Here is a 13975-nt window from a genome sequence, read left to right as displayed (position 1 = left end):
TGTGAGAGTTAATCTTAAGTTTCATTATTTTATTCTTTACTCTTAAGAGTACTCTTAGAGTCAGCAAATGTTAGGAGCCCTCACAGTGGACTCCTAAGTCTACCTAAGAATTTTCTTAACTCAACAAAATGGCGGCCGCTAGACAACGCAGCCGTCACCTCAGATATTTTCGAGAACGTAAGGACGTTTTAACTTTTTAGGCACTCCCCCTTTTGTGTTGAAAGTTTTTTAAATCAGGGAGACTATATAACGATTATCCCTGGTTAAATGACCATTGAAACTCGGGTGAAAATGAAGTGTGCACCTCTCCTTTTCTCAATAGTGTGTTGTAACAAATCGTCATTTGAGCCTTGACTGAAGTCTGTGACGTCATGGTATTCTGACCTCATAATGCAGTGATGACGAAGACACACTCTGGCACAATGGTGACTAAGCAACCTATGCGGGCCGCATGGAACTCTGGGTAGGAGAGTGTTTACGAAGAATGTATATCCTTCCTCCTCTTCAATCCTGATTTTGTTCACGGTACAGTTTCAATTGTTTATTTTAAGATATTCCATTGTCATTCTAGAATTGTGAAAACTGGGGAAAATGACCAACGAAAATGTACATCGCAAATCTCTCTGTTTTCGACACATTACCATAGCCTTTAGTGTGTCTGTTGCAAAATATGAAAATCAGATAAATTAATACTCGAGAACAGAAGTTAGAAAATAGCATAGTAGAGATCACGGGTATCTGGGTGTTTTTAATTAAATCACCAACGAATATTCTGAAACGTTGCCGTTTGGAATACTACTGAAAATACGCAAACGCGAACGCTTTTTGCTATATTCGAGGGTTCGATTCCCCACATGGGTACAGTGTGTGAAGTCCATTTCTGCTGTCCCCCGCCGTGATATTGCTGGAATACTGCGTAAAGCGGCGTAAGACTAAACTCACTCACTCACTATATTCGATAGTGTATAACTTGTTAATATCCGGGTAAGAATGGGTCTTCAGTAACCATGCTTGTCTTAAGAGGCAACTAACGGGATCGGGTGGTCAGGCTCACTGACTTGGTTGACACATGTCATCGGTTCCCAAATGCATAGATCGTGATGCTGGTCAAATATAACATGTGCCATATTTGAGATTACACTTTCTTAGTAAAGTACAGATTCTAGTACTCTCAGAGTCGGGCACCTAATCGCCAGCACACAAAGTCGTCCACTGAGCGGGTTAGGCGTCTGACTTTGTGTGCTGGCGATTAGGTGCCTGACTCTGAGGGTGAGGGTTCGAATGTTCCTTAGGGAACGAGCATTGATCTTTGAAAGAAATAAAGTTTCTATACAGATTCTTTAGCCCATACAGATTACTTTACCGTTGTCAAGCAGGAATTTACTTCGTGAGTGCCACGTTTCGATACAGATTCTTGTTCTGTTGCCAAGCAGGAATTACATTGCACCCACAAAAGCAAAGAACTTGTTATCCATAAGGTTTGTCAATATTGTACAAGTACATAACCTTTAAGGAGAGAAGTTGTGGTATCGACCTTTTAAATTTAAGGAAAACTATGTTCCAGAGTATATGCTTTCTCTTTCACCACTTCTAAGAGTCATTCTAAGGCTTCTCCATCCTCCTAGAATCACAACCCCTGAACATCCGGGTTAGAATAGGTCTTCAGCAACCCTACGGACTTGGTTGACACATGTCATTGTATCCCAATTGCATAGATTGATGCCCATGATGTTGATCACTGGATTGTCTGGTCCAGACTTAATTAGTTAAAGACCTCCACCATATAGCTGGAATATTGCTGAGGGTGATGTTAAAAATCAAACACCTTAGAATTACAACTGATGAATGTAGAACAATAAAATCTATTATGCAGTCATGAAATGTCACACTTGTCCTGTAAATTGACATGAACACCAAATTGGTTTAATCATATTTATTGTCAATACAATGAACATGTCATTTGTAGTGGTTGTACAAGTTTCAGTAAAATGCTCAAAAGGCATCATGTAAGCCCCATAGGTTGCAAAGGTCTATATTTAGATAGTATTGGGACTTCTCGAACTTTCAAGGTGATCTTTAGCAAAAATCATGTGTAAGCCCAGGCTTTTTTTTAATAATGGTAGCTACGCCCCTGCTCAAGATTAGATCATTTTGGCACTGTAAATAAAATGTTAGCACTTAAATCTAAGTAAGGCACCTCAAAGCTTTGTTTTAAACCTGCACCCAGGTTTTTTAAATACAAATTATATACAAATAGATATACATCTTGACATTTCTGTTGATCCAATGTCATGTACAGTTTCAAATACATGTATACCAAAAATAAATATAGGTCATGCCAGATATAAAGGTAAGATTATTTGGTTTATAACCCCAAATAAAGCATAACTTAATCCATAAACATTATACACATGCATTCTTAGTTAAGTGTGTTTCTGTATAAAAATATTGTGTGACAAAAATTAACTAGGAAGAATTACCATAAGTGAAAAATGACTAACATATCCTCTACATCAATACTATTAATAACTAATAACAAGATATTTTAACAGCTCCTGAATAACTCATTTATGCTATCACCTGAATGGAGACTTGATGGATTATTTAATCAATAAAGTTGACTGAGACTATACAACAATAGACGATTCTCTAAATAAAAGAAAAAAAGTTTTTGTATCATTTTGTACTCCATATAGATTAATAAAACAAGCAGTATTCATCAATCTTGTATTAATCTATGATGCACATAATAACAAAAATATTGTAATCAGAGGTCTGAAGTGTTACTGTCTATCTTATCTTGTGAACTTCTGAAGCCCAATGTCATAGGTGCAGTGAGATAACTGTAAGTAATTAGAGGTGATTAATGTAATTTGAAATCTCAGATTGCTGAGTCTCTGAAATGTACACATGTGAACCACAACAATAAAATAGAACAACACACAAATTGTATCTTGCCCATGTCATGAAAAATTCAGACAGTCAAAACAAAATATTTCCACTGTGGAAATATTGTTGGTTGACATCTTTTGCTTCAAATTTTAGCCTCTAATTGCATTCAGCCTGAATGTATAAAATATCTTTCCCTCGTTACTACATTAATCTCTTTGATATGTTACATTTACATGCATGCTGCCAATCAATTACATTTGGCCAAGCATCAGTATCTATGTGGCAATATCATAAAAGTATGTCATGGACGCTTGTGACATAACATCTCCTATAGAAAAGATGAATAATGTTTGGATCAATGATTTAAGTGTATTAAGTAAATGGTTAAGTATGATTTCTTCAAGAATACTGAATACATACAAGTATTATCACCATTCTCAGACCATGGTGTGAGAATACAAGCTAGAGTTTCCTCCAAAGCCATGGATACACACACCAATCACCCATATGTGTTTCCCCTCATTTAAAAATATGAAATATACCATGATATAAGCATAATTAAAAATATAAAAGGTATGTGTATAAAAGTATCAAATTATAAAGAATGATGTCTCATAACTACCCTCATATTAAACAACTGACAAGGAAGTAATATAAACAGTCAATCCGTTATTCTAGCACTACACTGTGTGATACTCAATTCGGATTGGCTGAGAGCTCATCAAACCCGTACTTAAATGGCAGTTTAAGGACCTCTAATTAAAGAGACCGATTCACCGCGTATGAATACAATGAACTTCTTGACGCGTTCGGTTTATAAATTACATTTAGCGGTCTTAAATCAACGATAAAGGACCGCAAAATTGAAAACAGAGTAGCTTTATCTTCTAATTAACTGATGTCGGGGAGACAATTTAGAAAATATATATTTACCAACTGAGACAATAAATATTTGAAGAATCTTCAAACTACTATACGAATATATTAAATTCTAAAGGACTGACCTACAAACGAAAGCTGACCCAAGCTACATTCCAAACGATCGAGTGATCAACGAAAATGACCCAAGCTACATTCCATAGGATTGAGCTACCAATCAAAAGACGTTGTACTGAGCAGCCAGATGAAGAAGGTCCCAGTTACATTCAACATATCAGGCAAATAAAGTTGAATTATCTTCCAAAATAGCTGCAAGCTCCGTCTAAAGATCTGATCTTCAAAGCTAATTCCAATGATATGTTCAAGACTTATCAAGTCACATTTAAAAGGAGTACATAGAAGCATATATAAAAGGGGCTTTCAGTGTTAATTAGGGTTGTCTTGTCAGTTAATCAATTATAGTTTATTCCGGGATGTTAACCCAAATCAGAGACAACCTAAACCACCTACTCTACTGTAGAGTAAGTTATGTTTACTCCCACGGCCCCCACACCCCTCCATGTAGTTTGGGGTCACACTTGGGGTCAGGATCAGGGTACCTGCGGGGTATTGCTGTTTTCTGGTAGTACTCTAGTCGGTCCAGAAGCTTCTTAACAATGCCTGGTTGTGATGCTGACAAGTCATTGTGTTCATTTGGGTCCTTTGCGATGTCAAACAGCCAAAGATTCTTCGCCTTATCATCCTTGTCCATAACCGTCTCCTTACTGAGATGTGGCGGCGGAATCCAGCTGCCGTTTCCTGAGGATGGAGGAGACTGTGTGAGTGATGACATGGAAGTTGTCTTAAAACTTGCAATGAAACAAGGACTTCTGTTTAAAAGGTCCCTTATACGAACTACGAGCATTGTAGCCAGTACACAGGAGCCAAGGGAGATCACTCTACTGGCATATTTTACATTAATGCTACTTGTTAAGAGTATAAATGCTTATAGTGAACCTTAGTTAGTTATTATCTTAAGTACAGGAACATTTCATCACATAAGTCATACATAAACTTTTATTTCATCAGTTTTGCGCTGGAACTGTCTTCCTCGGGTAAGGGAGGTAACTGTCTACAAACGTCCACCCTTGTCAAATTAGCCTGGAATTTCACACCTCAACCATAGCCCAACCAGTGGCTATTATAACTTATATCCCTCTTGGCCAATCAGATCCCTTTCTTGATATTACTTACCAAAGTAAATAAAATGGTGGCACTGCCCAAAACGGTACGTTCATTAATCAAGATTGTAATAAAACGTGTCCTACCTCACAAAGAGCATGAACTTACTACAGCACCTTGACTAAAATCATGTGCACCCCTTTGTCAAGTCTCAAACAAAACAAGTACTAAAATCTGTACTTTACTGAGAAACTGTAATACCAAATAGAACATATATTACATTTGACCACTTTCTAAATGTCATTGTGTATCCGTAGTCTGACACCTGTCACCAGCTACAGTATTAATTGAGTGAGTTTAGTTTTGCGCTTTTAGCAGTATTCCAGTAATATCACAGCAGGAGACAGTAGAAATGCGCTTCACACATTGTGCCCATGGGGCATCGAACCCGGGTGTTCGGCGTGACGAACAAACACCTTAACCACTAGGCTCCCCTACCACCCTACAGTATTAATCAGTGAGTGTCCACAAACCGGGATCTCCTGTGATGAGCTTCCAGTCTCCAAGTCGTATAGCTGCTCTGATCCGTGTGTCGAAGGTGTTGTTAAAAAGCTTAGCTCCCTTGGGATGTGTCAAAATGTCAATGTTGTGTAGGAGCTCCTTCCTCGGACTGGCTCCACCTTCACTGGAACAATGGCAAATTGATGTAAGACTTTCCCTTGTTGTGTAAGCAAGTAAACATTGCTGTCATTGTGACATATACTACTGAAGAGACCTCCTTTTTCCAAGCATATAAATTGTAAGCAAAAGGTTTCAAATTCATACTTCATTGGTGGGACATTTACGCTAACATGTCTAAATTTAACACAGAAATTTAAATCATTTGAACAAGTCATATTTGATACAACCATCAAACAACACACAAATTACACACAACACGTCTCAACATTCAAACAGCCATATGCCCTTTGCTTGAATGACAATATTAAAATTAAGAAATATTTTTATCTTCAAAACAAATCCAAATAGAGCCCTGAACAATCCGTATTTTCAGGAGGCAGTTTGGACTTGCCAATTGATCTTTGCCTTGAGCTGGTCTTGTATTTAATTTATTCTCAAGGGTTTGGGAGACAGACTACGCTATATTTTCACCATATACTCAACTGATATTGTTGATGATGATGATGATGATGATGATGATTTAGATATTTTGTGTGTGCTTCCTTACAGTATGCATTTGCGCATAATTTTCAAACTCTACATAGATACCAGCGTACCTGATGGTCTTCCATTGGTCAAAACCATCCAGAGGCTTTGTTCCATTGGTGTTCCCGCCAGCCACACCCACCAATGTTGGGAACCAATCAGAGACATGGATCAGTTGATTATTGACAGTTCCTTTGTTCTTCAGCATATCACCATACACAAAGCCCACACCATGGAATCCCCCTTCCCATAACGACGCCTTCCACCCCCTCAGTGGCCAGTTGTTTCCCCCTGCGTGGATCTGACCACCATTGTCTGAAACACAAGTACTTTGTCAGGACCCTCATGAATAATTAGTAGACTCGCATAATTCTACCACATCCTCAAATACAAATCTTCTAGTCTACAAGCTTAAACAAACCCACAAACAACCTATGCTTGTCATAAAACTAACGTGATAATCGAGGTGTGTTGGGGAAAAGGGGGTTTAGGCTCTCTAACTTCGTTGTCACATGTCATTGTATCCCATTGTATGAGATCGATGCTCATAGTGTTGATCACTAGATTGTCTGGTTCTAGATTGTTCTGACTCGATTATTTACAGACCGCTACCATACAGCTGGAATATTGTGAGGGCAGCATTAAACAACAGTCCTGACGTAAATTACAGTAGAAATTCCAAGTTTGAATATGAAATTCCCACTACCTCAGAATTTACCAAAAGAAAGAAAATCAAATTTTACCGAAGACACTTTGTTTGGGTTCTATTTAAATCCATGATATTTCACTGAAAACCTGCGTTCACACCAGTTGTGTGCCCATAAAACATTGTAAACCAAAAGTCACTGTGTTCTTTAATCTGATTGGTTGAAAAACGTGATCAAATGATATTCGATTCCCGGAAATTCGCTGCGTATTTTAAATACATACAAACATCGCTCACACCATTGTATTGTTACGTCGTCAGCTGAGATGACGTCATTCAAATCTTATTGTGACGTAAAGTCCGAATGACGTCACAAATGAGCAGTTCTAGATGCTACCATGGGAGACAGCCGACATTGCACTGCTGTACCCGTGTCAATGAGTGCAGACACAAAAACGTGTGTGGACCTTTTGGTTTACTTTTGTGTTTACAATGTCGATAAACATCATGTGTTGGCCAATTTCCGGGTGTTATTGAGTATTTGAAGCACGGGAATATTCCATTTGAAACCTCCGGCTGACGCCGTCGGTTCCAAATGAATTCACGTGCTTCAAATACTCAATAACACCCGGAAATTGTCCAACACATGATGTTTATCTCCTAATTTATTAACTAAGGTCTGAAAGTCATCACTGTTTGTGATTCAACTCTAATAAAATATTACTTACCTGTGGAGAAGACAATGAGAGTATTCTCAAGCTGGCCAGTAGCATTGAGAGCTGCAGTGATGTTTCCGATCCCCTCGTCCATACATGCAGTCATCCCTTGAAGTTAAAAACATGTAAACGATAAACATCTGGGCCCCATTGCACAATGTGATCGTAATAGCTATGATGATCATAAGTCGATGCTGAGGTATGTGTGTTACAATCACTTTAGCTCCAAGATCGTTTCGTGGAACTGGGCCCTATACGGTTTTTTTTGTTGACAGCCGGATCATGTGAATAAGAACACAACTGATTTATCAACACCTCACATTGTTGGTGAGTGAGTGAGTGAGTTTAGTTTTACACCGCACTCAGCAATATTCCAGCTATATGGCGGCGGTCTGTAAATAATCGAGTCTGGACCAGACAGTCCAGTGATCAACAGCATGAGCATCGATCTTCGCAATTGGGAACCGATGACATGTGTCAACCAAGCCAGCGAGCCTGACCACCCGATCCCGTTAGTTGCCTCTTACAAGAAGCATGGGTTAGTGAAGATCAATATTCTAACCTGGATCTTCACGGGTTAATACTGTTGGTCATCAGGCATCTATACTCTTCAAAAATAGTAAGGGAACGTGAACTTTCAATTTGGATAGGATGATAAGCGTTAACAAACTTTTCAAAGACAGATATCTTATGAACGCACCACCATTTCTCAAAATCGTCACCCTTAAACACAACGCATGAGATGCACGTGCACAACGCAGTCGCCCCATACACGTGCATGGGGTGTCGTTCTTGATTTTGACGGTTTTCAAGAAGGTTGATAAATCACTTTAAACCATTAATTTTGACAATCATCTTGCATCACACAGTTGTTAGTGTTTGTTCCTAGCCATTGTTTTGTTTGAAAACGACAATCGTACACATGCAAATTTCACGTCATGCACCAATCATCTTTAAAGAACAATTACTGTACAAACAACTATGGTCATAAGGAAGTGCAAGTGGTGATGCACCTTCAAACATTCACTATTATCATATGAAGATTGGCTGACTAAATTATAAATGAAGTTTTACTAAAAAAATTCATAAGAGGTAAGTTTGTCCAACAAACACTGCTTCAATAGGACAACAGCAAAATGTTCAATATTTTGTCAGATCAACTCTTTTCCTAATGATGAAGCATACTGCCGATCAAGGAAAGTTAGAAAATGACAAGTCATGATATATCAGACATATTGGTAAAAACAGATTAGAACCCATGTCACTCTGTGTGAGGAGAAAGAGGCCATACACTGGACTACCTACTGAATATGTCAGGTTTAACAGTGACCATATTACCGGCAAAACTGCGCCTGTTCAAGTCCTTGATGTGGCTGTACGGATTCAAATATTTCCCTGGGACCTGCAGAGGTGAGTGCGTAGACTGATAGGCGAGGTACAGGAAAAATGGCTGCAAACAAGAAACAAAAACATGATGAGCCTACAAGAAAATTACCACTATCAAAGTAGTGGGTGAGTTCAAATTTAACATCACATGAGCTATAAGCCTATTTCAGCTATATAGCAACAAGACCAAGTTAACACATGTACACAAGTATATTATATACACAAAGTCACGCTTGAAAGCAAATTATATTTAAAAAAACAACTAAATTTAAAACAAGTACTATAACAATATCATTTCTGTTTTTTGGTTGTTGTACCACATGTGATGGCCATCCTCTAAACAGTCTTCAAGGATGACACTTGCTATGCCACATCGTGCGCATGTCCTTGGTGATTTCTCACGTCAAGAGATGGTAGCAACTCTACCTTGGACCACCAGGAGTCTAGATCCTAAATCCCATGTTTGGGACTTTATGAGATACAAAATATTGATGTATTAGAACAAGCCCTCCATGAAGAATAGAACACAATACCACAACGTCAAATTCCACATCTGATACAATCAGTCAGGAGGGTCAGGGATGTTATTACTTTTGTGATTTTTGAGGATTGTATATCCAAATCATGAAAATGAGCGCACTTGTTAACGTCATACGACATTGCACTACAGAATGAGTCAATCCTTTTCCATGTTTCCTTCTCTCAATAAGCTACTGTTTTTCATGCTTTTTTACTTAAGATTTGCCATTTAATTATTCGCTGAAAGTCAATGTATCCAGACAGTAAGTTAAACTGAGGTTTGGATAAATTCCTTTGCTGTGGTTAATGGTAACATATTGATACTATGAAGAATATGGGATGTTGCAATACTTTGTTCCATGTGTATATGCCTTTGAACACAAGTAATACACGTCAGAGGCTCCATCAAAATTTGAAGACAATGACTGACTGACTGACTGACTGACTGTGTTTGGTTTTACGCCGCTTTTAGCAATATTCCAGCTACATCACGGAGGGGGACACCAGAAATGGGCTTTACACATTGTACCCATGTGGGGATTCGAACCCGGGTCTTCGGCGTGACGAGCCAACGCTTTAACCACTAGACTACCCCACCGCCCTGAAGACAATGAAGTTGACACAGTACATAAACTGGCGGACAAGGTCACCACACAGACATTGGTGCATTAATTACAAGATGTGGTCCTGTGCATAGAGCTCAGGTCACAAATCAGTTGAAGTTAAGCAATGCTGAGCATGGAGAGTTCTTGGATGGGTGACCGTGTTTGGCAGCTCGACTCCTGAGAGTTCTAGGACTTCAGTCTTACCCCACAACGAAACGCATGTGATACATGTGGTCTCACCTTAGGCAAGTGGGTTTGTTAAAAAAAATGCCTCTGTTCACCCAGCAGAAAAAAGGTACCTGGTATGATACGATGGTAGTCTGAATTTGAACCTTGAGCGCCTGACAGGCGACAGGTTGTATTCTCCACATGGAGTGTTCTGTACTCGTTGACCAGGGGTGATATGTGAGCGCTTTGAGCATGCAATGTGCATGGATAAATGCACAAAATAAATGGACTATTATTATTAGTATTATTGTTATTATGTTGACATGAAATACTCTCGATGGAACTTGCACCTACTTTAGACTCAATATGATCCTTGATCACACTGATGGCCCTCTCCGTAAACAGAGACGTTGAATAGTGGCCAGTCTCATTGAAAACTGGGTTTGTATTGTTACGTAAGTCAAGGCCACAAAACAGGTATCTGGAAAAGTGGTTGTCGCAAAGTTTGTGTGTGAAGTAGTCCTCGCTGCCTGTCAGATAGCCTGTAAGTTGTTAAGATTAGATATATAAAGGGTTAGGTCAAATAAAAAGGTGATGTTTGGTAAATAAACTGATATACTAAAAACATGTGGTTTGTCTACACAAATTGTATACAACAATGGGTGGGTGAGTGAATGAGTGGGCGGGTGCGCGAGCAAGTGAGTGAGTGAGTGAGTGAGTGAATGGATTTACACCGCTTTAGGCAATATTCTAGCAATATCACGACGGGACACCAGAAATGAATTTCAATTGCTTCAGATATGGGGTAATCACGGTTTTTCATTTATTTCACAGATAACTAGCCACACCTACAATTTAGACCCATGAAAATCTGTGTTAGAATGGGTCTTCAGCAAACCTTGCTTGTCATAGCTGGTGACAAATAGGATTGGGTGGTTGACTTGGTTAACAGGCCATCACATTCATATTGTGTTGATGCTCATGACGTCAATCACCGGGTTGTCTGGTCTACACTCGACTATTTCCACACTGACACGATACAGCTGGATATATTGCTGATTGCCACAAACAAATAACAAACAAAACAAAACAAACAGTTGACATCTTTCCTCACCATAGTATGAATCAAATCCCCGATTGGTAGGCAGGTAGGCATCCTTGTAGAAACCCAGATGCCATTTGCCGACAGCATGGGTGGAGTAGCCGGCCTGTTTGATCTTGTCGGCTACTGTGGGACTATCCAGAGGGAGGCCATTGGGCTGAGAACCCCAGATGATGCCGTGTTGTAAACCTGTGTGAATCTGAAAACAGACAAAAGAGATGGTCAGGCTCACAAACACGTGGTTGACACGACTGCATATCCCAGTTGTGTAGATCAATGTTCATGACGTTGATCGCTGGATTGTCTGGTTAGGTTATTTACAAAACGCCGCAGTGTAGCTTGATTATTGCTCAGTGCTGCGTTAAATAAGAAACGAGTTTTTACACCGATATGCCAATGTCCCCACCGATAAAGAATGGAATATTTATAACATATTTACTACTTTTTATTTTTTGGTCACATACAAGATGCCTGAAATGACTGGTGTCTGCATAATCACCCAATGTAGACTGTCGACATAATTGAAAACATTGGGTGCAATGTTTTATGAGATATCGTGTTTAATTAAGATTGAAAAGTGGTCAAAGTGTCGCGGTGACCAAATAACAAGAATCGGGACGTACCGACAGACGGACGCCGCTGAATACATAGTCTTTACAGTGTTTTACCGACAGAACATAAAGAAACTATACACCTGAAATAGGATTTGAATCCTAAATTACAATGTTATGAAAACAATCATACTAGCCTGAAAATATTTGCTGAAACACTGCAACCTTAAGGTCCAAATCACAACCTTGATACCTTCATCAAACCAGGGCTACTCTACAACACGTTATATAGTCTCCCTGATCAAACACATCAAGTACCAATCCTTGTTTGTTTCCTTGTCTCCTCTTCAGTATTTCATATGAACACAATAATCAAGAAATCATGCAGATTAAATCCACTGTACTCCCCTGAAGTGAGTTGGACAGTGAAATTATGGAAGCTAATTGATTTGAAACAAGCATTTTTGTAACATCCAGCTGATAATTCTGTTCAGAAAATGAAAACAATCCATGTGCAGACATTCGTGTCTGAACGTCTTCAGTCAGTCAGTCAGTTCTGATTCAAACCAAAAGAAATACAAACTGTGATCATGAGGATAAATAGGTCTCACAGACCGTGAACCGCATTATTTTCCATTCTGCCAAGCCATAAATGAAGGAAGCAAAAAGTTGCCCTGAAAAGCTGTGCATAATTTATGGTGTGTGTGTGTGAGAGAGAGAGAGAGAGAGAGAGAGAGAGAGAGAGAGAGAGAGAGAGAGAGAGAGAGAGAGAGAGAGAGAGAGAGAGAGAGAGAGAGAGAGAGAGAGAGAGAGAGAGAGAGAGAGATATGAAGATCATTTGTATGGAGAAGCATGCACAATATGAATGACCCTTCTAAATTTTATGTACAACGTAAGTGACACACCCTACCTGCACACTAAACCCAATTCCCGCCCCACCTAATTTATCAGCAAATGTTTTTTAATATTGTTATGTACAAAATTGCACACACACACGCACGCTCGCACGCACGCACGCACGCACGCACACACACACCGTACATGTGTACAAAATTATTGGTGACCCCCTACCTCCCCACTCCAGACAGGTTGTCGTCTGCACACTTTATAACCAGTAAGGGTATGACTGACTCTGACTCACCTGGTACCTCCCTGACATGAACTGGGACCGTGTCGGGGTGCAGATAGGCTGGACATAGTAGTTTTCCAGCTTCACCCCAGCTGCTGCTAACTTGTCAAGATTTGGTGTTTTTATCTCCGACTTGTGATACCCGATATCATGGAATCCGTAATCGTCAGCGAGGATGAAAATAATGTTCGGGCGACTTGACTTCGCTAACAAAACCGTGCAACATGCACATAACAGCAACACTTCCGCAAGATGCATGGCTGTCACGAAACTGCTGAAGATCCAGATGTGTCGAACGCCTACATTTCGGAGCAGGTCACTGGTGATCATGTGACAATGTTTGATAATGTGACTCGTGCGAACTCCTCAACAGCGCTGCTCCATTTACACTGTGTGATGAGTATGGCAACCGCGGGATAATATTTCAGATAAACCAGGGATAATCTAGTCTTCTATTCTCCTTGGATAAACAAGTAATGACCATGACAATCCAGTGATCAACAGCCTGGGGCCGTATTTATAAACATTCTAAGAATTAAAAGTTACTCCTAAGTGTAGAAAATACTGGAATTTTGTGAGAGTTACTCTTAAGTTTCAGAATTTTCTTAAGACCTAGTTATAAAACCTTTATTCTCTTAAGAGTACTTTTAGAGTCAGCAAATGTTAGGAGTCCTCACAGAGGACCTAAGAAAATTTCTTAGCTCAACAAAATGGCGTCAGCTAGACAACGCAGCCGTTACCTCAGACATTTTCGAGAACGTAAGGACGTTTCAACTTTTTACGATGACAATGAATTAGTCAAAAAATTCCGTTTTGATCGAGCGGGATTCATATTTTTGACAGATTTGGTGAGAGAATCTTTGCAATCACCCACGGAAAGAAATGACGCTATCGCACCTGAACTGAAAATTACCATCACCTTACGCTATTTAGCAACAGGTAAAATGCAAATGAGCAATGGAGATGACTTGGGACCGTCACAGTCCACGATCAACTGTGTCATCAATGATACATT

At 39.4% G+C, this 13975-nt stretch overlaps 1 protein-coding gene across 1 annotated transcript in view; it reads right to left on the bottom strand.

Annotated features, from left to right (window-relative positions):
• Positions 1–13290, bottom strand: part of LOC124287866 (arylsulfatase B-like) — a 108714-nt gene extending 95424 nt beyond the window's left edge. Inside the window, exons 1-8 of the mRNA XM_046724351.1 lie at positions 12973–13290; positions 11293–11479; positions 10533–10720; positions 8839–8950; positions 7513–7608; positions 6210–6453; positions 5466–5617; positions 4197–4569 (exon numbers count right to left, since the gene is read on the bottom strand). Coding sequence (XP_046580307.1) covers positions 4304–4569; positions 5466–5617; positions 6210–6453; positions 7513–7608; positions 8839–8950; positions 10533–10720; positions 11293–11479; positions 12973–13290 — 1563 coding nt within the window. The 3' untranslated portion in view covers positions 4197–4303. The remainder of the gene's footprint in view (positions 1–4196; positions 4570–5465; positions 5618–6209; positions 6454–7512; positions 7609–8838; positions 8951–10532; positions 10721–11292; positions 11480–12972) is intronic.
• Between the last annotated feature and the right edge of the window lie 685 nt (positions 13291–13975).

The sequence above is a fragment of the Haliotis rubra genome, unplaced genomic scaffold, assembly GCF_003918875.1.
Source record: "Haliotis rubra isolate DU_JTF1 unplaced genomic scaffold, ASM391887v1 Scf407, whole genome shotgun sequence".
Classification (NCBI taxonomy): Eukaryota; Metazoa; Mollusca; class Gastropoda; order Lepetellida; family Haliotidae; genus Haliotis; species Haliotis rubra.
The sequence above is the reverse complement of the archived record's forward strand: the minus strand, read 5'-3'. Positions and strand labels throughout refer to the sequence as shown.